Raw genomic sequence first — 21,238 nt, 5'->3', positions numbered from 1 at the left:
GGTGGCTCCTTAGTGTAACAAACACTGAGACCAAGACGGCAGGAATCAGGTGGGCCCCAAACAGCGCCTGAGCCGCCCTCACAATGGACACAGCGGGGCCGTGTGTACATGATTGGGAAAGAAAAGGAAGAAAAAGAAGGAAGCAGATAACAACCCTAGAAGCCCATCCCGGGCTGGCTGGGCTCTCTGGGACCAGGATGTGGCCCGCGGTCAGCCACGTGCCTCGGCCATGGCGTGTCAGGAATGCAGGGGACACTGGAGGCCCTGCAGGGGGCGCTGCAGGGCCGCCCCCTCGCCCCCTGCTCTGTGCTGCAGCCTCGCGCTGGGGATGGGGCTGCCCTCCCTTGGCTTCAGAGGTGGCACAGGGTGGCCCCGGCCCACACGGCTAAGGAGTCTGGCCTGACGGCTGTCACCGCACCTGCCCTCAGCCGGGAGGAAGCGCGGCCCGTGACTCAAGGGAACCCCTCTCAGGACGAGGAAGGACAGGATGCGCGACACTGGCTCCTACACAGCCTCCCTAGGCCGCCAGCGCCGCCCCCCCCCGTTTAAGCTGAGTCTGAGCTGGGTCTTCTTTCTCTTACTTGGAAAAGAAAGCATTCTGATTTCACAGGACTCAAGGCAGCAGCCAAACCCCACATGTCCCGGTGACCTGTGGGAGGCTCCGAAAGCCTTCCGGGCCCCGGGAAGGACAGTCCCCACGGGCTTGCTCACCAACACGCGCTCACTCATGTTCTGGCCAAACACGAATTTGCTGCTGGCGGCGTCGGCACTGTTGGCTGAGCTCTCTAAACTGAAGAGGAGACACGCTGTGAGCGCAGGGTGGCACAGGGTCAGGCGGTGTGCACGCCCACGTGCGCCGCGCGCACACACGGTCGGAGCGGAAAGCACAGTCGAGGCCCCGCTCCGCCTCGGGCTGGGCTGGCGTGCCAGGGACAGGTCCCCGCAGGCCTCCATGCCAGGCCTCTCCAGGCGGCAAACACGGACCCTTGGTTTGCACCGCCTGGCACCAACTGCACATGGGCGCCGTGTGACACACCAGATGCCCGTCTTCCCCAACCCCCAGGAGGTGGGCAGCACCGCACAGAGGCCGAGCGCAGGGGCGTTCCGTCCACTCCCAGCAGACGAACCCGGCTGTCTCTCGCCAGTGGGCTGCCCCCGGGAGGCACTGCAGCTCTCTGGGCCCCTCCCCAGGCCTGCACCAAGGAGGTGATGCCTCCTATGGGGCGGCTGGCGGGTGACACGGGATGACCTTCGGGGAGCGCTCAGCAAACGGCAGCTGCCCTGGCGGTCACACTTCATCCGGTTTAAGACATCACAGGCTGCACGTGCCTCCCAATCTGGGAAACGCTTAGGTGCAAAAAATGCGTCTTAAAATATCTGATGCGCTCTGCTAACCGGGGGCCAGGCAGCCGAGGAGCGAGGTCACTGTTCCCACTGGGCCTCTCCGAGGTGGGAGCCCGCACGGCGCCTGCTCTGCTGGCCCATCTCCCAGGCAGGGACGTGCCTTCCTTCTCAAACACCCTGGCAGCCAGGCTGTTGGCAAGTGCCACCACCAGTAGCGCCAACGGCGAGCCCGGATCCAGGGCAGGGAGCACCTGGTGACAGGAGGCAGCCGAGCTGCCACTGGCCCACCGGGTTCTGTTCCGGGCACGAGGCCCGGGTGACAGAGGTCACTCCCGGGGCTGGGCTGAACAAGCCCACGGAACTGGGGTCCTGCCTCAGGTGTCCGCTGAAGCCCGCCACCCCAGCCCCTCCACATCTGTGTCCAGAGTGGAAAAGAGGGAGGGGCTGCAGGGTGACCGGGATTCTGGCTGCACGTGCCCTTGCCCTCCCGAGGAAGGACTGGGCTGACTCCCGGTCCAGGAGGGTCCAGGCCTCTCTGGGCCCTGAGGCAGGTACCGTGGGTGACCGCGGGCCCGAGGCGGAGGCTCTCCCCGGACAAGGCTGGGCACCAGGCCCGAGGCGCAGACCTGGAGCTGATGTACTGAAGGAAGTAGTTGGTGGCGGCTGGAGCTTCTGAACTGGGGTGTCCGGTGTTCTCCATGTCCACTACTTCAGTGTTCTCATTTATTAACTGGGAAACAGAGAGGAAACACTGCTCAGAGAACGGCACGTCCTGGACCTCTGCAGCTCAGCCTGCCTGCACAGGCCCTACGCCGACATGCGGCATGGCTCTGTCTACATGTGTGTACTCCGGGGTGTGGTAAGAGTTAAGATACAAAAACAGTCCGTAAGGCACTAGGGAGCCTTTTCTACCTTGTTTAAAAAGAGCACACTCAGGCTGGCACCTTGTTGGCATTTTTATCAATGCTTCTGCACCGAGGAATCACAGATCGCTTACAAATCTTACATTTTAAGGGGTTCATTATAAACAAAACAGAAGCATCATTTCTCGAGGCTGCTTCTATGCCAACTGCCATGCTAGCCTGGTTAAATACATTCTCCGATGGAAGTCTCCTGGGAACGCTGAGAGGTGGGTGTTAGCGACCTTGCTCTGAGTGAGGAAGCAGAGGCTCAGAGGGGTTAAGGAACCACGGCTTCGAGTCGCCCCCCCCATGGAGAAGCTGGGATGCAACCATGAGACGCCCGGATCCCCATGAGACATCGTCTCCACCCCAATCTCAAGGCAGCGAGGAACAGACTTGACCTGACGGTTCAGGCCAGGCCCCCGGTCCCCAGCATGGGTGGATTTCCAGGCCCTCCCTGCTTGTGCTTCCTGCTCCCGGGAGGGAGCAGCCGCCAAGGGACTCATTATTTTGCCTAAAGCTGTGCAACATCAACACCTATTTTTGTGTCTCTTGGGGTATCTGTGCTTCTACTGGACAGTGGGCACCAAAGGAGGAAGCTGACGGTGTGGCTTGACATCTCCTCCGCACCCGAGAGACTCTTGTTTTCTCGTTTCAGGGCTTCTCACCTTCCGCGTTACTGACCCCAGGCGCGGATGGTTCCCTGAGTGGGGACGGCGGCTTCCTGGGCACTGTGGGGTGTTGGTCAGCATCTCCGGCCTCCACCTACTTAGTATCAGTGGCACCTACCCCCCAGCTGTGGCAATGACAAATGTCCCCAGACACAGCCACTGACACTGCCCCTCAAGCCTCTAGGAGCTTCTTGCCAGATGAGCTGCTGGAAATGGCACAGAGGGACCTTCAGTCCCTGGGGCTGGGACAGGTCTTCCGAGAGGGCCAGCGCGTGGGGTCCAGAACCCAGATCCCCTGCCACTGCCACATGCTCCCCACCCCCGACTCAAAGTCCCCAGACTAGACCAACACACCTGGGGGGCAGCCAGGAGGTGACAGATCCTGTTGCCTCCTGTGGGAGAGAAAACAGTATCTTTCCACCTGCCCTCCTTGAAAAAAACAAGGCGATGGCTCTCAATTGGGGGTGACGTGGTCCCACGGGGAACATTCAGGACCGTTGGGGATGCTTTTGGCGGTCATCACTGGGGGCGGGGAGAGGGGGTGCTGCTGGCATCTAGAGGGCGGGGGCCGGGGGTGCTGCTCAACACGCTACAGTGCCCAGGACGGCCTTCCACAACTAAGAAGGATCCGGGCTGAACGATGCTAGTGCTGAAAGAAACCCTTCAGTAAGCACAGAAAAATCCCTCTGGCGACCTGGAAAGCATCGGATCCTAATGTGTGCTTGTTCCTTGGCTATAAACACGTCAGCTGTCAGGGCTAAGTTGCCTCCCTGAGCCTGGCTCCTGGGAGAACGAGGGAGCCTGACGCCAGGAGCCACCGCTCAGCCCCACGCTGGCAGGGGTGGGGCAGGGCGGGGGGCAGCCGGCCGGGGTGCTGCCAGGAGTCAGCAGCACAGCACGGAAGGGACGCAACAAGCAGCTGCTGGGCGCTGAGGCCCGGGACCACCCCAGACACAGCCCCCACTCCCCATCCCCGGGAAAATGAAGCTGGGGGAGGCGTGGAAAGATCAGTTCACGAGGTCGACGGCTCACCCGCCCTCTGACCACATACCTTAACCCTGTCCCTCAGGTTCTGCCCGAACACGAACGCCTGCTGCGCGGCCGGCTCCCTCTTCTCGCGCTTCTCCTCGGGAGCACTGCTAGACTCATCTTCCTGGGAGTCTTTCTCCTGGTTAAAACAAGCCGACAGAACAACTGAAAACAAGCAACACATCAGCCCTGAGAAGCGAGATGAGCCATCTCACACACTGCCTTTGCCTGGCATGAATCCTGTGGCGCGGGCCCTGGGGTGGGGGACCAGGGAGAGCCCCTCGGGCTGGGCGGGACCAGACTTCTCCAGGGAGGGGAGGGGCGAGGTCTTGGCAGTGCCCTCGTCACCGGGAACACTGGTGGAGACGGCAGGGTGGGGGGTCACGTCCAGGTCTCCCTCCAGCTCACAGCCCTAGCCACCAGTTTCTGAGAAGCAGTACGCTGTGGGAATGATTCCTTTTTCCAATTCCACTAACTGTGGTTTCAGGGTGGGGGGCTCAGGGACATTTGAAGATTGAATCGGACATGTTCATTTTCACCGTTTTAGCCTGCACATCCGGCGGCGGTATGGCAGGGGGTGGGGGAGGCAGAGCGTGGAGAACCTCAGGCAGCGACCTGTCTGCTGAAACGGACAGGGTGGAGATAAACACACGGGTGCAATCTGTCTCCGCACGTGGAGCCCTGAGTGTGTTGCTGCAACTCGGATTTCAAGTCCGTCTCTGCCAACCGCAAATGCAGGCTCTTCATTAAATGCCCCTTATTTTCAGCTGCTATGCAACGCGACTGGAAAACATATGCATCTGGCCTATATAATCCCAGAACCCTGGAGGACTTTTTTTAAAAAACAAACGATTTCTGGGCTTCCCTGGTGGCGCAGTGGTTGAGAATCCGCCTGCCAATGCAGGGGACACGGGTTCGAGCCCTGGTCCGGGAAGATCCCACATGCCGCAGAGCAGCTAAGCCCGTGAGCCACAACTACTGAGCCTACGTTCTAGAGCCCGCGAGCCACAACTACTGAGCCCACGTGCCACAGCTACTGAAGCCCGCACACCTAGAGCCCGTGCTCCGTAACGAGAAGCCACAGCAATGAGAGGCCCACGCACTGCAACGAAGAGTAGCCCCCGCCTGCTGCAACTAAAAAGAAAGCCTGCGCACAGCAACAAAGACCCGCCGCAGCCAAAAATACATACATAAATAAATAAAAATAAATAAATAAAACAAACGATTTCTGAGCCGACTCCCAAGCACACTTCTGCCACTAGAAGCAGCGCATGTGTATGAACCCCTGAGGAGCTGCTCGGCTGTGGAAAAGGGAGGGGAGACATCTCTCCACATACAGCGGTACAAGGCCCCAACAGACTACGTGCGTGGAAACGACACAGGCCTTGGGCTATCCGGCCCTCAGTGCCAGAGCCCTGCTCGTGGCCCCTTTCTCTCAGAACCAACTGTGGAGTTCCTGGCGGTCTGGTGACCTGGCTAGTCAGTTGTGGTTACACATGGAGACCTCTGAGCTAATCAGGATGCCTTAGCACGGGCCAGCTTGGATACGGCCCAGAGCAGCCAACAGCCCACGTGCCCGGTGAGGCCCTGAGAAGCTTCGCGTGCGGTACGCTCCCTGCCCCATCGCCGACGGACCTCAAGTGCTGGTGCCTCGTCAGAGGGACTCCTCCGGGCGGGGTTCTCAGGCGAAGCCGATGTCGCTGCCCCCGGGCCATCTGCTGGGACACTGACCCCGTTGGTGCCGCTGCTTGGGACTGTGGGGAGAAAAGGACAGCAGACATCTCAGAGGTCAGCCCGGACCACCTTCAGCACCGCTGCCTTCTACCATTTGGGCTGACAGTGTAATGTCTCCTTCTTTAAAGGAAAGGATCTGGAATCAATACTGAAAGTCACAAATTCTTAGGTTAGAAAAACCCAAACCCAAAACTAAAACCTCACAAAAGAAAGAATCCTTTATTGCTTATTCCACAAAGAATCATGTGAATTTTCAGTTTATTTAGAAATACTGCTACTTAGGCAAAAAAAAAAAAAAAAAAAAAAAAATATATTTGGGGAATAATTATGAGTTTTATGAAACTAGTTTTACTAATAGAGTCTTTTTTCTATGCACTTTCTCCTTTAAACAGTTGAGATTATGTGACATGTACAACTTTAAATCTGGCTTTGTTTAGTATTAGACCAAAACAATTTTCCACGTAATTAAAACCCTTCAGAAATATTAACTATTTTTGCTCCCAATGAAGAGCTCTTGAATTGTAGGGAAAGATTAAGAGGAAGAGAAGAAAAGCTTATCAGTATTAAGAAAATTAAGGATGAACTGAAAACCCCACCCTGTGTGGATATAATGGAAATACGGTTCAGGTCTCTTGGACATACAGGGCTGAGTTTTGCCTGCAAAAACACACAGGGACACACCTGGGCCGCTCAGGGCCGGTGGGCCAGCTCTCAGGAGGCCCGTGGAACTGCCTGTCTATCAGGCTCGCTGGGGATTTGAGGGCCTGTTTCCCCAGCACTCTACTTCCCAGTGCGTTCAGCAGACGGGGCCGAAGCCACCTGTGCCGGGCCGCGGCTGTGCCCTGACGTGGGAGCCTGGGAGGGGCCGGGGCCGCGTCACTCACCGGTCTGTGAGAGCGCCTTGGGCTGCGGGGCTTGTAGCACTGCTGGGCGAAGCACGCTCCGCTGCTGCTCCTTGGGCTTCTGGCTCGGCAGACCTGGGGACAGAGCTCGGCTTGTCCGGGCCCTCCGACCGCAAGGGCAGAAATGCAACCCACCCCCACACCGGCTCTCAGGCACTTTACAGAAAAATTCACCCCAGCTACCCATCTCATGTCCCTCCTGGGCTAGACTTTACAGGGAAGCATACTGAAAAAATTAAAAACCCAAGATGTTTTCTTTACAGTTAGACATACAAATTCTGGCTATTGTTATTTTTATATGTGATTAAATGAAACCCCCAAGAAACTGATCACGTCTGCAAACTAATCCAGTGAGTACAGGAATGCTACAGGGGGGACCAAGAGACAGCTGTTCTCAAGAGTGGGGCTCGAGGGTCAAGGGCAGACGGTGAGGGGAAAGCAGCGAAGCCACAGTTCACCTCTCAAAGTTTAGGACTCTGCTAGGGGTCACGTAAAGGTACCCCTTGCACCTGCTTCTCAAAATGCCACGCTGGGAAAATCCCTCTGCCAAACATACAGGGCAAGGACCACGAGAACGCTCCCGGCCCTGCAAGGGCTTCCCGTTGGATGTGACGCGTCTCGATGGCGCGAACGCCGGGCCCCGCTCACTAGCGGCTGCTCTGCTACTCGGGGTTAACGCTGTGGGCGGAACGCTCAGCAGAGACAGTCTCACAACTGAGCTACTGCCGGGCACGGAGCCTGAACGCCACCCACCAAGCCGGGCCCGCTCCCTCGCCGCCACCTCCTCGGGACAGCGGGCTCACAGGCAGGAGAGCCTCCCTGGTCCGACGGGCTCTTTCCAGCGGCGTTCCGGTGCTCACGCGTCAGGAAAGTGAGCCCGGACCGCACTGGCACGCAGAGGCCGCAAGGCAGCCACTCTGTGCTCCTCCTTCAAGGCGGACACCCACCTGCACTGGGTGCCTGGCCGTGGATCAGGGTCGGCGGCTTCAACCGGAATCCACTGCTCTTTTCCTCTACAAGCAGAAGAGAAAAGATAAAAAGCGGGCCTGCCTGGGGTGGGGCAGCAAAGCTAGGAGGGACCAGGGGCAGAAGAGGACTGTGGTCTGGGCTTCAGTGGCCATGGGCCTGGGGAACTAGGGAAGATGTTTCCAAGTTAAAACAGAAGAGCAGAGGCCCATCCAATCCCGTCTGTAAGGGAGGAGGCTGAGGGCTGCAGGCAGTGCCGGCCCTGGGGCGAACTGCTGGCAACAGAAAACTGGAGGGCGAGTGCGGGGCTGGTCAAGCTGCAGGCCAGCTACCCAGCTACCTGCCGGGGCTGAGAGCGCGGAGGCTGGGCTGTGCTCGTGGGCCCCGAGGAATATCAGGGAGCCACAGTTCTGGTCCCTGGGACTCAGCTCCCTTTCCAGGAGGACACGTCCGTAATCAGGAGAAGCTTCTCTACTACCAGCAGACCTCTGAGAAATGAGATGCATCTTCTGTGGTGAAAGATCAAAGGTGGCAGACGGCAGGCTCTCTCCAGATGTGCCGGGAGTGCTTGCGGCTAATGAGGGCGCTGGGAGGCCCGGGAGGAGGAGGCGTGGCCTCCCTCAGGACCAAGTCCGGGATGGACAACTATGCAGAGCTGACAAACACAGGGGCTCAAAGCCTGGTTTCAGCCCAGCCGCCAGTACACACGGATCCCTTAGTCCCTGCACCTTGGTGACTCTGCCTGTCTCAGGGGGCGGGGGAGACAGCCTAACGCATGCCCTGATGGGAAGGGTCAGGATAAAAAGCCTTATGACTCCAGCAGGACACGTCTGTCCCCGGAAAAGCCCAGGGAGAGCAGCATTTTGGGCCCCAGAGGCAGCCTCACTTTTGTGCTAAGATCCAGCCCACGGGGAAAAAAAACCCTTTTCGGGTCATAGGGAACAAGATCAATAGAGAGAAATCACTTGCGTGTTTTTACACACCAGCAGCGAGCAATCCGAAAGTGAAGAAAACAATTCCATTTACGATAGTACCACAGAGAATATAATACTTGGGAATAAACTGAACCAACGAGAACTACAAAACATTGTTGGAAGACAGTAAAGACTTAAATAAATGGAAAGATACCCCAAAAGGCCACACAGTGTAGGACTCCATTTACATGAAATGTCCAGAGCTGGAAAATCCACGGAGACAGAAAGTGGATTTGTGGTTGCCAAGGGCTGGGAAAGACAAAGTGGGGAATGATTGCTCAAGGGCATAGGGTCTCTTTTTGGAGTGACAAAAATGTTCTAAAATTAATTATGGTGATGAGTGAACAACTCTGTAGATACACTAGACACCCTTCAACTGTACACAAAAACACCACCACAAACACACCTGGTCAGCCCACACTTTCAGGTATGAAACAAAATCAAATCAGAATTCCCAAACAGGGGGCTTCCCTGGTGGCACAGTGGCCGAGAATCCGCCTGCCAACGCAGGGGACACGGGTTCGAGCCCTGGTCCGTGAAGATCCCACATGCCACGGAGCAACTAAGCCCGTGAGCCACAACTACTGAGCCTGCGCTATAGAGCCCGAGAGCCACAAGTACTGAGCCTGCGTGCCACAACTACTGAAGCCCATATGCCTAGAGCCCGTGCTCCGCAACAAGAAGAGCCACCGCAATGAGAAGCCCGTGCACCGCAACGAAGAGTAGCCCCCGCTCACCGCAACTAGAGGAAGCCCGCGCACAGCAACGAAGACCCAACTCAGCCAAAGAAAAAAAAAGAAAAAAAGAAAAAAAAAAGAATTCCTAAACAGGAAGGCCCTCTTCCTGCGGGCTATGTGTTGGTGAGCCAAACTGCTCTCCTTGGGCAAAAACAGGTTTACAATAAGTAACTCTCACTGCTAGCTGGCACGAAGGAGCTGATCCCGACGCCTGCGCTGGTGGAGCTGGTGCCTCTCCCGTAGAGGGGTCGTTAACACCACACTCAGGAGAGCCAGACAGCACAGGATGCGGGGGAGGACATGTTGCCAGATGTTCCTTTTGGGAAGGGAAATACTGAATTACATTTTCAAAGCTCAGGATTATTCAGAAGATGATTGGCAATTTAGAAACATTAAAAAAAACTGCGATGAAATTCGTAATTCAGGTGATTTAAAAAAGCCCTCAGAGCTGGCTTTGCAGTGTTCACACTGGGGCTAGAGACTGCTCTCACCGCCCTGCTCGGATCGTTGGACCCCTGGGGCTGACCAGGCTGACCAGCAGTGGCGACAGGCCTGGAAAGTCACTGCCACTGACCCCGAGCACTGGGTCCAGTGCCCGGCCCACCCCAAGGATGCACAGGACATCCACGCTGAATGCTGCAGTGAATGGACACACAGACGGGCGTGTGTGCCACACTCGCAATGGCGACCGGGGACTCGGGACAGCAGGGCCCAGAGCAGCAGGGAGGGTGCTTACAGGGCGGTGCACCCTGGAGGTCCTGCCACAAGCCCTGTCTGCACTGAAACAAACGTGGTCTCTTCTCATGGCCTCCAGAAGCTCACTTTTCCTGCAACGCAGTCAGGGTGCAGTGAAGAGGCACTGCCTGCCGGCCAGAGCCCATCACAGGGGTGCAAGGTCACACCAAGGTCACAGGGGTGCACAGGCCGCTGTACCCGTGTCTTCTCAAGGGCACATGCGCGGCCCCCCCCGTGAGCTTGCTGTGGGGCAGCCTCCGTCCTCTGAATCACGCCTGAAGCAAGCAGGCTTCTTTGTGCCCCACCTCAGAGAGACCCAGGTGATGAGGGAACTCCGGATTTAACCAGGAAGACAGATCAGAATTTAACCTGGTGTGTACCACAGGCTAAAAAGAATCTGAGAGAAGGCAGCTTGGCGGGGGCTTGAGCGATGAGTAAGTGCGTTGAGGACAAAGAGAGCCAGGTTTCTTACTGTCAAAAAAGAGGCAGAAATACAAAGCGGGGGAGGTGGGGCTACAATGAACTCTGTTGGTGCTGGAAGCACCCACCCGAACCGGGGGTGACCTATACAAGCAGACAGAGCAGCAGAGACACAGAAACACGTGCAGATGTGAGTGTGTGTATGCGAACAGGTCTACGTATGTCTGTGCTCTCCTGGCTGTGTATGTTCTCAGCTCTGGGCACGGAGAGGGCCTGGGAGCAGCGACAGCCCAACGGCGACCAGCACGCAGAGCACCGGATCTTGGTCTCCAGAGACCACTCTCCACTACGCAGAACCAGGATCCCCTTGAGGGAAGGGAGGGAAGAAGATGAGCCTGGAACCCCTTATGACAGAAAGGAAAGGACGTGCTCGAAAGAATGATGCGACATGGCCAAAGGGCACCGGCTTGACGCGGCTCCCGCCGCCGGGCCAACTCTGGGATGATTAAAATAAACTGATGGTGAAGATAAAATCTGAATGTTAAGGTAAACAGTAATAACAACAGATTATAAGCCACTGACTAAAACAGGAATGCAAACATCCATGTGGATCTAGTAAACACGTGAGCAAGCGAGTGGCGGAGAAGAGCTCTGCTGTCCAGCAGACTGCCGACCGACAAGAGGCAGAAAATCCCCGCCCGGCCATCACCAGAGTAGTAGCTGCTCCCAGCAAGAAAACATCTCTGGAGGCTAACACTGCAGCAAAAAGTAAGAGGAGGAATGAGATTTTCCAGAGTCTCAAAGTATCTCTCCAGAAAATATTAATCAAAGGGCGAAAAATGACTTTTCAGCGGAGAACCTGGGCGGGCTCCGCCCTAATCAAGTAACGGGACAGTAAACACCATGAGTCACCTGCTACGGTGCACAGGAAGCACACAGCTTCACCTCTGTGGTGTTCCAGCCCCCAAGGGTAAGTTGGTCCAGTCACTGGGAAACAGCGGGAAAGCCAGATTGAAGGCCTTCTCCAACGTAACCGGCCTGCACTCTGCAAGGTCATAAAAGCCGAGGCAAGCCCAAGGGACTGCTGCAGATACGTGATGTGTGAGCCAGGATCTGATGCCTTTGCCATGAAGGACATCACTGGGATGCCTGGGGAAAATCGTACGGGGTCTCTAGGTAGAGGGATAGAGAAGTGCTTTACCATTCTTAAGTGTTAACGTTTTTTCCCGCAAAAATTAAAGCTAAAAGAAATAGAAGGCAGGCAGGCAAGGAGCTAAGAATAAGAAGTTCACTCTGCCGAGCGGCTGAGCCGGTCTATCACCACTGCACGCGGCAGCGGGTCCAGGGGCCGGGCTGTGGCAGGCCCCGGAGGCAGGTCCGAGTTGCCCGCCTTGCTCAGGGCTGCCCTGCTCTCAGTGCTGCGGGATAAAGGTTTCGGGGAAGCAGCGGGAGTGCGGCCGTCGCTCGGAGACCTCGGAGGCGAGCGTGAGGTCCCTACAGAGCTCGAGGGCCGGCTTCGGTGGCTGATCACCCGTCACCGCTGACGCAGCCCCCGCGGTTCAGAGCGTGACTCGCCAGGCCAGTGCCCAGGTCTTCCCAAGGACCCCTAAAAACCAAGCTCCTCCTCAGGCCCCGTGAGGGGGTCAGCTCAAAACAGTTTGCCTTTGGAGTCAAAATGAATTCAACTGCTTGGAACAGTGTCATCAAATCAACCCTCAAAGTTCTAACAGCTTGCCCCTTCCCTCGACAGTGCCCTCGTGCCAGAGTATGACTGATCTCGCAGTGCTTTTGAAGCCGGCAACGAATTTATATGAGGCAGGTTGGGTTACAGAATTCAGATGGTTACACTCGCTCATTAAATCTCTTATGAGGAATTTCAGCCACATGGGAGAAACTTACAGGAAATCTTGGAGTTGGTTCTCTAGTGAAAGACCAAAAAGGGAAAGCTCCACATTCTTCAGAAAGGATCAGGCTATTTTCCTTAAAGTTTTAAGGCTCTGATTAAATGTATTTATCTAAACATATCTAAGTAATGTTAATTCATGTGAGAATTTAATACACAGAGAAGGGGTCTGGAAAATTACATAAACTTCAGAGTGGTTACCATTGGGATGGCAGAGTGCGTGGGAAATGGAGAGGTGGATTCTTTTACTCTATGTATTTCTGAGTTTTTAATGATACAAATGTATTATTTGTGTAAACTTTTGAAAAATGAGTATACTTCATTACAGTTTTTTTGGTTTTTGCTTGTCTTTTTTTTTTTTTTAAAAAGGACTTGAGACTCCTTGTAGCCAGGCACTGCTTGCAGAGACAGAAATGAAGGGCTGAGGAAGCCTGCCCCACAGCAGACGCCAAATCTGTGCAGTGAAGAGGGGGGACTTAAGAGCTGGAAAAGAAGGCTGACTTCAAACCACCCATTCCCGTTTAAGACCTTGCTTTTCATCCCAGGAAACCCCCAGTGACCGGCCAAGAAAGGTAAAGGGACGCGAGGGCTCACCTGGTTCTGAGTCAGAATTGCCTGCAGATGGCTCGCAGAAGGTGGATGGCATAAAAACATTGTTTTTTGATACTGTCAACAAGGAGATGCAGGCAGGGGAGGGAACAAGAGGAAAAACAGCGTGAGTAGGCAGGGCAGACGTGCACGGGATCACTTCTCCCACCTGAGGGGTCGTCTCCAGGCCCCACCGTTGGGGAAGGGGGGTCAGCATTGTGGACCTGGCCTTTGGCAACTCCCAGTAAAAGTGAAACTCTGGGACTCTTTCTAAAGCAAAAGAAAGGTGGGTGTCCAGTGGAACAGCCTGAATCTCTTTGATATCTAGCAGTCGACTCTGGCCTGCTGTGGCCGCCTGCCTCGTCCTTGTGCCCCTGTGGGAGCAGCCAGGAGGGAAGCGGACGCACCGGATGTTCCGAGTCTCCCCTGGGGCCAAGCCTCAGGCCCTGCTCCTGGTCACCAGTCGGGGCTCGGCTGGCTGCAGACCCCCTCCCCTCACCTGTTTAGGATCTTACAAAATCAACTGCTTCCCGCGTTGTGGGCCAGGCAACAGCGCAGTGGGGCTGAAGATCTAACTGTGCAGACAGAAGGCAGCTAGCTAGGTGGAAACGGAGTGCAGTGCAAAGGCCTCCAAACATGGACTACTCGTGGCTCCACTCCCCTGATGGCTGAGCGCTGAGCATCCCCTAGGTGGTGACGCACGAGAGGCGAGGGCTAATGCCTGCTGGTCCTCTACCCCTTTCGCCTACAGTCACAGCACAAACCACCTCCTCTCTTCTCCGCTGCACCTTCTCGATGCACAAAGTGCGGTTCAGCAGTGGACGGTGATACGATCAACGGCCAGGAGGTGGACGCTCCCTCCTCCTGTAGTAAGGCTCTCACGCGACAAGCGTGCAGAGATCCTTAGAAAAAGGATGTAACCGCAGCCTGCACTGTAGACCGCCCGGACGGCTAGCAAACGACAGTGCCTCTATTCAGGGGGGTCTCCCGCAGTTGTGAAAAAGGATGAGGCAATGTCCAAAACAAGTGTTCAGGGAACAGGCACGAAATCAAGCGTTACAGGGATGATCATAAGAGGACACTCACTTTCTACCCTGTATATTCCTGTGACGTTCACATTATTCTTGGAAGCAGAAACAAAGCTTCCAGGAGTGTCTTTTTTCCCTTAAAGTGATATCCTTAGGGCTCACACTTGTACATGTTTTACATGAATTCCCAAGAATGAACTTCAAGCTGGGGAACTGGAGAGTGTCTGTAAGCCAGCACCGCAGACAGCACGGGGCGATGCCAGAGTGGACGGAGCCAGGACCGGGGGCGGGAGTGGGGAACCCTGCCGCAGCTTTTACCCTCCAAGGCGCAGGGGTGTCCCCAGGCTTGCAGAGCCCCCTGCTAAGTAGTCCCAGCACCTCCCTCTACCCCAGGAACCCGCCTCTTTCCTGTGTGTGACACCCGCCTGTGTCCACCAGCTGGTCTGCTGGCCTGTGTGTGTGTGTGCAGACCTGGCCCCAGGCTGGAGCTTCCAAGCCCTTGGGCCCAGCCACATCCACAAGGACAGGGTCCAGGCCTGGCCAACCCTTCCAGGCTCCCCCAAGTCCCCTCGTCGGGGAGCTCACGGTATTCCACCACCACAGTGCCTGCTGGGGCCACTGGACTCCCTCCTATGTACCGTCTGTGTGTGTGTCTGGGCTTCTCAACTGGCCCACTGGGCTCTAGGCACACGGCTGAAGGGCCAGGAAGACACCCCATTTCCCCCACCTTCAGTCAACACATAGCCAGCGGCCCTTGCAAGGTGGACGTGCGCTTAATGGTCAGAGCCCCGATCAGGGCCCTGATGGTCCCTTTCAGAGGGGCGATTTCTTCGCAAGCCTTGCTTATTAATTAATAGTCTACTAGGTCCCACCCCTCCAGATGGGGGCACCTGTGCTACCCTCGGGCACGCTTCAGCCTCGCTCCTGACGGAGACTGAGTTAATTCTAACGGGATGTGCACAGGGGACAGACAGGGGCGTGAGGCGCTGGAGGGGAACAGCGGGCCTGGAAACACAGGTGCTTTCACCGTCTAACAGAGGGCTGCAACTGTTACCTGACTGTGAAGGCGGGAATTGCGTTAAAGAGGATGTTCTTTCTCGCTTGACAGGAGGGCAGTAATTTCCATCTTCTCGGTCAGAATCTACAGAAAACGTGGAGGAGGAGAAAAATCAGGCTGCTTCCGCTTTTACAACCAAAGCTGGTGAAACATTTGAGAGACTTCCTCACCTTCTCCACCTTCGGGGCTGGAGCCTCCGGCTGACCTCTGAAACAAGAACACATGTAAGGGCGGTCAGAGAGGGCCGCGCGGCCCAGGGCCCGGCAGCTCCTGACTTCTGCCACAAACGGATCCCGAAATGTAGCGCTGAGGGCGCGTGGCCTGGGCTCAGTCACCCGGGTCACAGACAGGCTTTCAACCTAATGCTCAAAAATCCCCCATGAACCTTCACGCCTCTGCCTCACCAGGCCTCGTGCCAAGGAATCCTCTTAACGGCTGGGAACGCGTTCCCAGCACAGGATCAGTTTCTGTGTTTCTCCACCCGGTACAGCTAACTGGCGTTCCCCCACCCCAGCCCCTCAATTCAAACAGTGAAACTGGATCTGGCCAAGTTCACTTTGCCAAGAGCTGGAAAGCGACCCTCTCTCCACCCTGAAGGGCAGCAGGACCGCTGACACTGGCTGCGTGACACTGGGTCATGGTGGTTCCCATTCCTGGCCCTGGCACATCCCATGATGTGGAACCCTGTTCCGAGGTGGGCTGTTATTTCCAGAGCAGCCGAGAGCTTTGAAGCCTTGGGCCAAAGTGTTCAGAACAGAATCCCCAGGTACAACAGCTCAGACCGCAGAACCCACCGAACAATCATTAGCTGAGAGAGAAAGGTGGCTGAAGACTCTCCTCCTTGACAACCTTTAATTTTAGAACGCGAACGAGCAAATAATTAGTTTATAATGAGCCTCCGCCCCATGTGGGATAATACACAGTCCCTCCTGTACATCCCCTCTCAGGGACTTGAGATTCTTCAGAACTAAGCAGCCAAAAGCAAACTTTGAAGGGTGAACATCACCACCCCCGCCCCCGGGTCACCGGTTTAAGAGCAAGCAGGGGAGCCAATTTTCTTATTTTCAGAAAAGCCCCTCAGGAGTCAAGTTTAGCCAAAGGAGGACCACCTGCCTCGAGGAGCTGTTAGGGATTAAATGAGATGATGCATGGGAAAGTGCTTGGCAAGCTGCAAAGCCGTGTGTAAAAGCAGTAACTGCTGTAAATAAGAAAACTGCAGACGAGGAGCCGGGGGACCTCCTAGAGCCGGGGTGGCACTTTCCCTGTACAGGGCCAGAAAGTATTTTCAGCTTCACAGGCCCCATTCGAGCCACACGTTGTATATTCTTTATTTGGTTTTTACAATCCTTTAAAACACCATCTTAACTTGCAGGCTGGACAAAAACAGGCGGGGGGCAGAGTTTGCAGACACATCCTAAAGGACAGTGAGAGCCTGGACGGTAAGAAAAGGACCCCAACCTGGCCTCCCCCCTCGACTCCCCCCCCATCAGAGACCATCCACCATAATGCCTGGGAAACACGAAACCCTCCTAACACAACAGGGGCTCAATACGTGAACATATCATGGGGCCCAAAATGAAATAAAATACCCAAGGGTCCAGCAGGCTGGCTCTACATGAGCGCAAAACAGTGGCCAGAGCTCGAGCTCAGAGCATGAAGGCACTAAATCCTGTTCTCGAAGGCTTGCCAAGCCTAGTCAGTTCTCCTAGCTCTGCCATGTCCTAAACCTGAAACGCGGGGCAAATTATTTCACCAGCCCAAGCTTCCACTTCCTCGCTTGGAAAATGGCGGGGCCAGCGCTTCCTCTGTAGCGAGGGAGGTGCAGGGGGTCAGCGGGCTAAGCAGGCAGCGCCGCGTGGCTCACACCTGGACAGGCCACGCTCTCCCAGCCAGCTTACCCTCTCGGGATGTCATACTTCGGGGCAGTGCTGGGGGAGGTGGGAGAGCCAGGTGAGGGACCAGGGGACCCTTGGAGGGATGGAGAAGAGGGTCTTAGCATGGGGGGCCCAGAGAGGCGCTCTTGCAGTGCTGTCATTCTACGGGGCCCAGGCTGGCATCTGACAGAACAGAGCCGTGTCACCAGAACATTGGGTGTTCCTCTCGGATCCTCCCCTGCCCTGGGTGACACCATGAAGGTGCAGGCTCCAGGCCCCTCCCTCCTACTCCTCCACAGCAGGCTTGGCCATCCCCAGCCCAGCCCTCGCCCTCAAGTCCCATCCTCGACTCCCCCCACCTTTTCACTCAACAAGCATCTCAACTCTCCCAAACCCGCCCATGGCAGCCTCTGGGGTCTGTGGGATCTGCTGCTTCCTGAATGACTTCTGGCACCTGGAAAATGGCCACCCCCCTGCCTCTGTAGACACTGCTCCCTCACCCACGGACACCCTCCCTTCCCTCGCCCCCCAGATGAAAACCCCTCAGGCCGTGGCCTCACCGCTCCCTGCACTTCTCCATGGCTCTCACTCCAATCGTGGGTCGGTGTCAGGGTGCCCCTCTAGCCTCTAAGTTCCAGGAGGGTATGGCCCCAGCACACAGCGGGGCTCGACTGGCCCGTGTTCAGCAGAAGCAGCCGGATTCCAGGCACTCCATGGGCCATGGAGAAGCCGCCAAGGCACGTGTCCCCCAGGTTACACACAGAGCAACGGACCCGAAAGCTGTGAGGCCAGAGTGTCCTCCTGTTTCTCAGCTGCTGGGGAGAACAGTTCTCTGTCACCTCAATTTCAAGAGGACCCCCGCCTTTCCTCTTGGCTAGCTAGGTTAATTTCCACATGTGTGAATTTCCGAGCATTCCTTCTGCTATGGATTTCTAATTTTATTCCACTGTGGTGGGAGAAGACTCTGTGTGATTTCAATCCTTTTAAATCTACTGAGCCTTGTTTTGTGGCCTAGTGAGTGGTCCACCCTGCAGCTTCCTGCATGCCCCTGAGAGGACCGCGTGCCCTGCAGCTGCTGAAGTCCTCTCTGTCCTCGTCCTGCGTCTGTCTGGACATTCCAGCACCTGAACATGAATGTGGAGCACTGAGGTCTCCAACAATGTACTGGATTGTCTATTCTCCCTTCATTCTGTCAGTTTTTGCTTCGTGTATTTTGGGGCGCTTTTAACAACACTTAACTTCCTCGCCTCTGCCAGTGACACCCCAAACCTCTCAGGGATCTGGGTCTCCTTGAAAATTTGATGGGTGCTAAGAGCCTTTCCCGAGAAAAGTACCCAGACCTCAGGGGCTGCAGCCCCGCCTCTTGGGGCCCAGGACTGCTGAGGCCGGGTGGCCTCCTGCAGCACTGGGCCCCCTTCGTCCATCACACTCCAGCCTTGCTGTCTCCTTCCTGTCTCCTGAACTTGTCAACCCTGTTCCTGCCTCAGTGTTCCTTCTTCACGTGCTACTTGCACAGCCGTCCCTGACCACCTCCAGGGTGAAGCCCTGCTCACGGGCTACCCCATCACCCTGCAAGCTGAGGCAGCTCCTCTCCACCCCACCCTCCAGCCTCTCTCGGGCCTCTGCCCTGTTTTGTGCATCACAGTTGGATGTGCTCTAATGTGTCCATCTGTTGTTTGTCTCCTGCTACCGTGAGGCCCTACCCTGTCTGTTCTGCTCACAGCTCATACACCTCACACCCAGGACACTGCACAAAAGACGCTCAGCAAGTATCTACTGCACAAATGGAGCCTGTCCTCTGCCACAGCCCCTTTGGTGACCTGGAGAAGAAAGGGCACCTGGCCAGACAAGATCAGATACCCCTAGACCCCTGACCCCAGGAGACCCTCAAATCCATGCTCCGAGTCTATTCTAAGACCCACCCCACAGGCATGTGGCAGGTCTCTTGGTCCTGGAAAAGCTGGGAGGCTAAGGCCTGCAAAGGACAACACAGGAAGATTCCCCAACTTGGAGGACCTTCCAGAAGCTGCTGGAACTTCCTGTGGGGTCTGAAACAGCCGACTCAGAAGCAGTGAGGAAAGTGACGCCAGCAACTCTCCTCAATAGGAACTAGGGCAAGGAAGCAGGAAGACAGACTGCAAAGCGAAGTCATTTCTGCTTGCCTTTGGAGCCTACTTGACAGCTAAAAACCCTCCACCACTGCCCATGTGAGAAGCGGCCCGCCCCCTGCTCCTGCCGGGGAGGGCCTGCGCTTGCCGTCTGGCCTGGCTGCCTCGTGCTGTCTTCCCCCAAAGCAGGAAAAGGCCTGGTGTGCAGCGGCTCCCCTTCAACCCACACAAGGCCAATGCCAGCTCCACAGACACTGTCCTCGGACACAGCAGCCTGGGGGGCAGGACCTCTTCCACGTCAGCGTGGTCTGGGGGCCGCCCCTTGCCCCAACCAAGGGAACAGCTCTTCGGGGGTCAGTCTAGAACAGTGCCTGGGACGCACATGGAGTGAGGCCTTGCAATCCCAACTCCTCGGAGCCCAGAAGGCTGCAGCCAAAGCTCAGGAGCCACTGCTCCAGGGACTCCCGTGAGGAGGATTTTAAGAGCAGGCTTTGAGGACCTGCGCTTCCGGGGAGGAGCGACAGAGCAGGGTGTGGAAGCCCCATTTCCTCCTCTGCTTCTTCCCACAGCAGAAGCCGCCACTCGAGGACTGGGGCTTCAGGATGACACCCCGGGGACGCGGGGACCAGCACCTTTTAGGGACGCCACGACGAAAATATCCCCAACGAACACTTACATGAGGAGGCCGAAGAGAAAGAAGACCAAAGAGAACACTTCAACTTATTTTTCTGGCGCCGGGACAGTGTGAACGAATGAAGTGGACTGCGGCCAGGCCGCGGCCTGGCGAGCAAGCCCGCCCTGACTGCGTGCTGCAAGGTGGCCTGAGTCCCGCCAGCGGGCGGGGCAGGCAACGCAGTCCTCTCCCCTCAGAAGACACTGGAACCTCAGGGGAAGCAGCTCATTCCGTGAGGTGCGCAAGTCCCTGTTGCCAAGTACAAAATAGGAGGGAACGCCTAACCCAGGATGGGACCACAGGTGTGAGAAGCTTCTGATCTTGGTGTAAAGGATGAAACAATGAAAATTACGATCGTTAACTGAATCACTTTGCTGTACACCTGAAACCAACACAACATTGTAAATCAACTATATTTCAATAAAAATTTTAAAAATCAATAAATACAATTATGACCGTAAAAAAAAAAAATTACGATCGTTCACTTTGCTAAGGCTTGCACCCTTCCCCCCCTCCAAACACGGCTCTCATGAGGCTGCCTGGCATGGCCTCGAGAGGACAGGGCTGCCAGGCCAGTCCAGGAGGAGGGGAGGGAGCTGAGACACAGACACAGACAAATGGGCAGTGAGCAGGAATGAACGGTGCTGCCTTCCTGACCTCCCGGAAAAGACCAGAAAGCAAGACCATGTCAGGGAAATTCCTTCCAGAAAATGCCAGACACCGTTTGGCCTGCCTGGGACGCAGTGATTCCCCATTTGGACGGCCCAGTTAGAAAGTCCGCTGCTGGACTTCCCTGGTGGCGCAGTGGTTAAGAATCTGCCTGCCAGTGCAGGGGACACGGGTTCGAGCCCTGGTCCAGGAAGATCCCACATACTGCGGAGCAACTAAGCCCGTGCGCCACAACTACTGAAGCCCGTGCGCCACAACTACTGAAGCCCACGCACCTAGAGCCCGTGCTCCTCAACAAGAGAAGCCACCGCAATGAGAAGCCTGCACACCACAACAAAGAGTAGTCCCCACTCGCCACAACTAGAGAAAGCCCGTGCACAGCAACGAAGACCCAACACAGCCGAAAATAACAAATATAAATAAATAAATAAATTTTAGAAAGCCCACTGCTGGGGCTGCAGGAAAATGGACGCCTGGGATTAAAAGTCACTTAAGGGGTGTCCTTGCCTTCATGTGGACCACAGGCAGATTCACTGCTGTTTATTCTGTAACTGAGGGAACCAGCTCAGAGATTTTTACCAGAAAGGCAGACACCGAAAAAAGAAAAAGAGAGGTGGCCTCCCAAGATGTGAATGCTGGGCAGGGGCGGGGCGGAACGAGGGTCAAACCCCGTGCAGATGCCAGAGGATGAGGGGCTGGGTCCAGACTCTCTCTAAGCTTCCTGGTGGGTCTCGTAAACATATTTCAGGCTCGGCAGTGCCTTGGTGCAGAGCTTCAGTCTGGTAGACTTCAGCCAGCCTCCAGGTGAGCACTGGGAACGCTCGCTCTCTCCGGATCAAACGGACAACTTAATCTGGATGTGGTTTGGTCTCCTTCAAGCTGCCTTGTGAGAGCCAGGAAGTCTGATACATTGAGACTTTTTCC

The 21,238-nt window shown here is 56.0% G+C and overlaps 1 protein-coding gene across 9 annotated transcripts in view; it reads right to left on the bottom strand.

Moving 5' to 3' along the window:
• RANBP3 (RAN binding protein 3) overlaps positions 1-21,238 on the bottom strand; it is a 53,956-nt gene that overhangs the window by 6,592 nt on the left and 26,126 nt on the right. For 6 of the 9 annotated variants that reach the window (XM_036846762.1, XM_036846761.1, XM_036846756.1 and 3 more), the window contains 9 exons: positions 15,161-15,197; positions 14,988-15,074; positions 12,912-12,983; positions 7,530-7,595; positions 6,565-6,657; positions 5,582-5,700; positions 3,969-4,085; positions 1,971-2,074; positions 712-790 (listed from right to left, as the gene is read on the bottom strand). In XM_036846762.1, the coding sequence (XP_036702657.1) occupies positions 712-790; positions 1,971-2,074; positions 3,969-4,085; positions 5,582-5,700; positions 6,565-6,657; positions 7,530-7,595; positions 12,912-12,983; positions 14,988-15,074; positions 15,161-15,197 (774 nt within the window). The remainder of the gene's footprint in view (positions 1-711; positions 791-1,970; positions 2,075-3,968; positions 4,086-5,581; positions 5,701-6,564; positions 6,658-7,529; positions 7,596-12,911; positions 12,984-14,987; positions 15,075-15,160; positions 15,198-21,238) is intronic. The other 3 variants (XM_036846759.1, XM_036846760.1, XM_036846763.1) reach the window with 1 other exon arrangement.

The sequence above is a fragment of the Balaenoptera musculus genome, chromosome 3, assembly GCF_009873245.2.
Source record: "Balaenoptera musculus isolate JJ_BM4_2016_0621 chromosome 3, mBalMus1.pri.v3, whole genome shotgun sequence".
In the NCBI taxonomy this organism is placed as follows: domain Eukaryota; kingdom Metazoa; phylum Chordata; class Mammalia; order Artiodactyla; family Balaenopteridae; genus Balaenoptera; species Balaenoptera musculus.
This window is presented reverse-complemented; position numbering and strand designations above follow the sequence as displayed.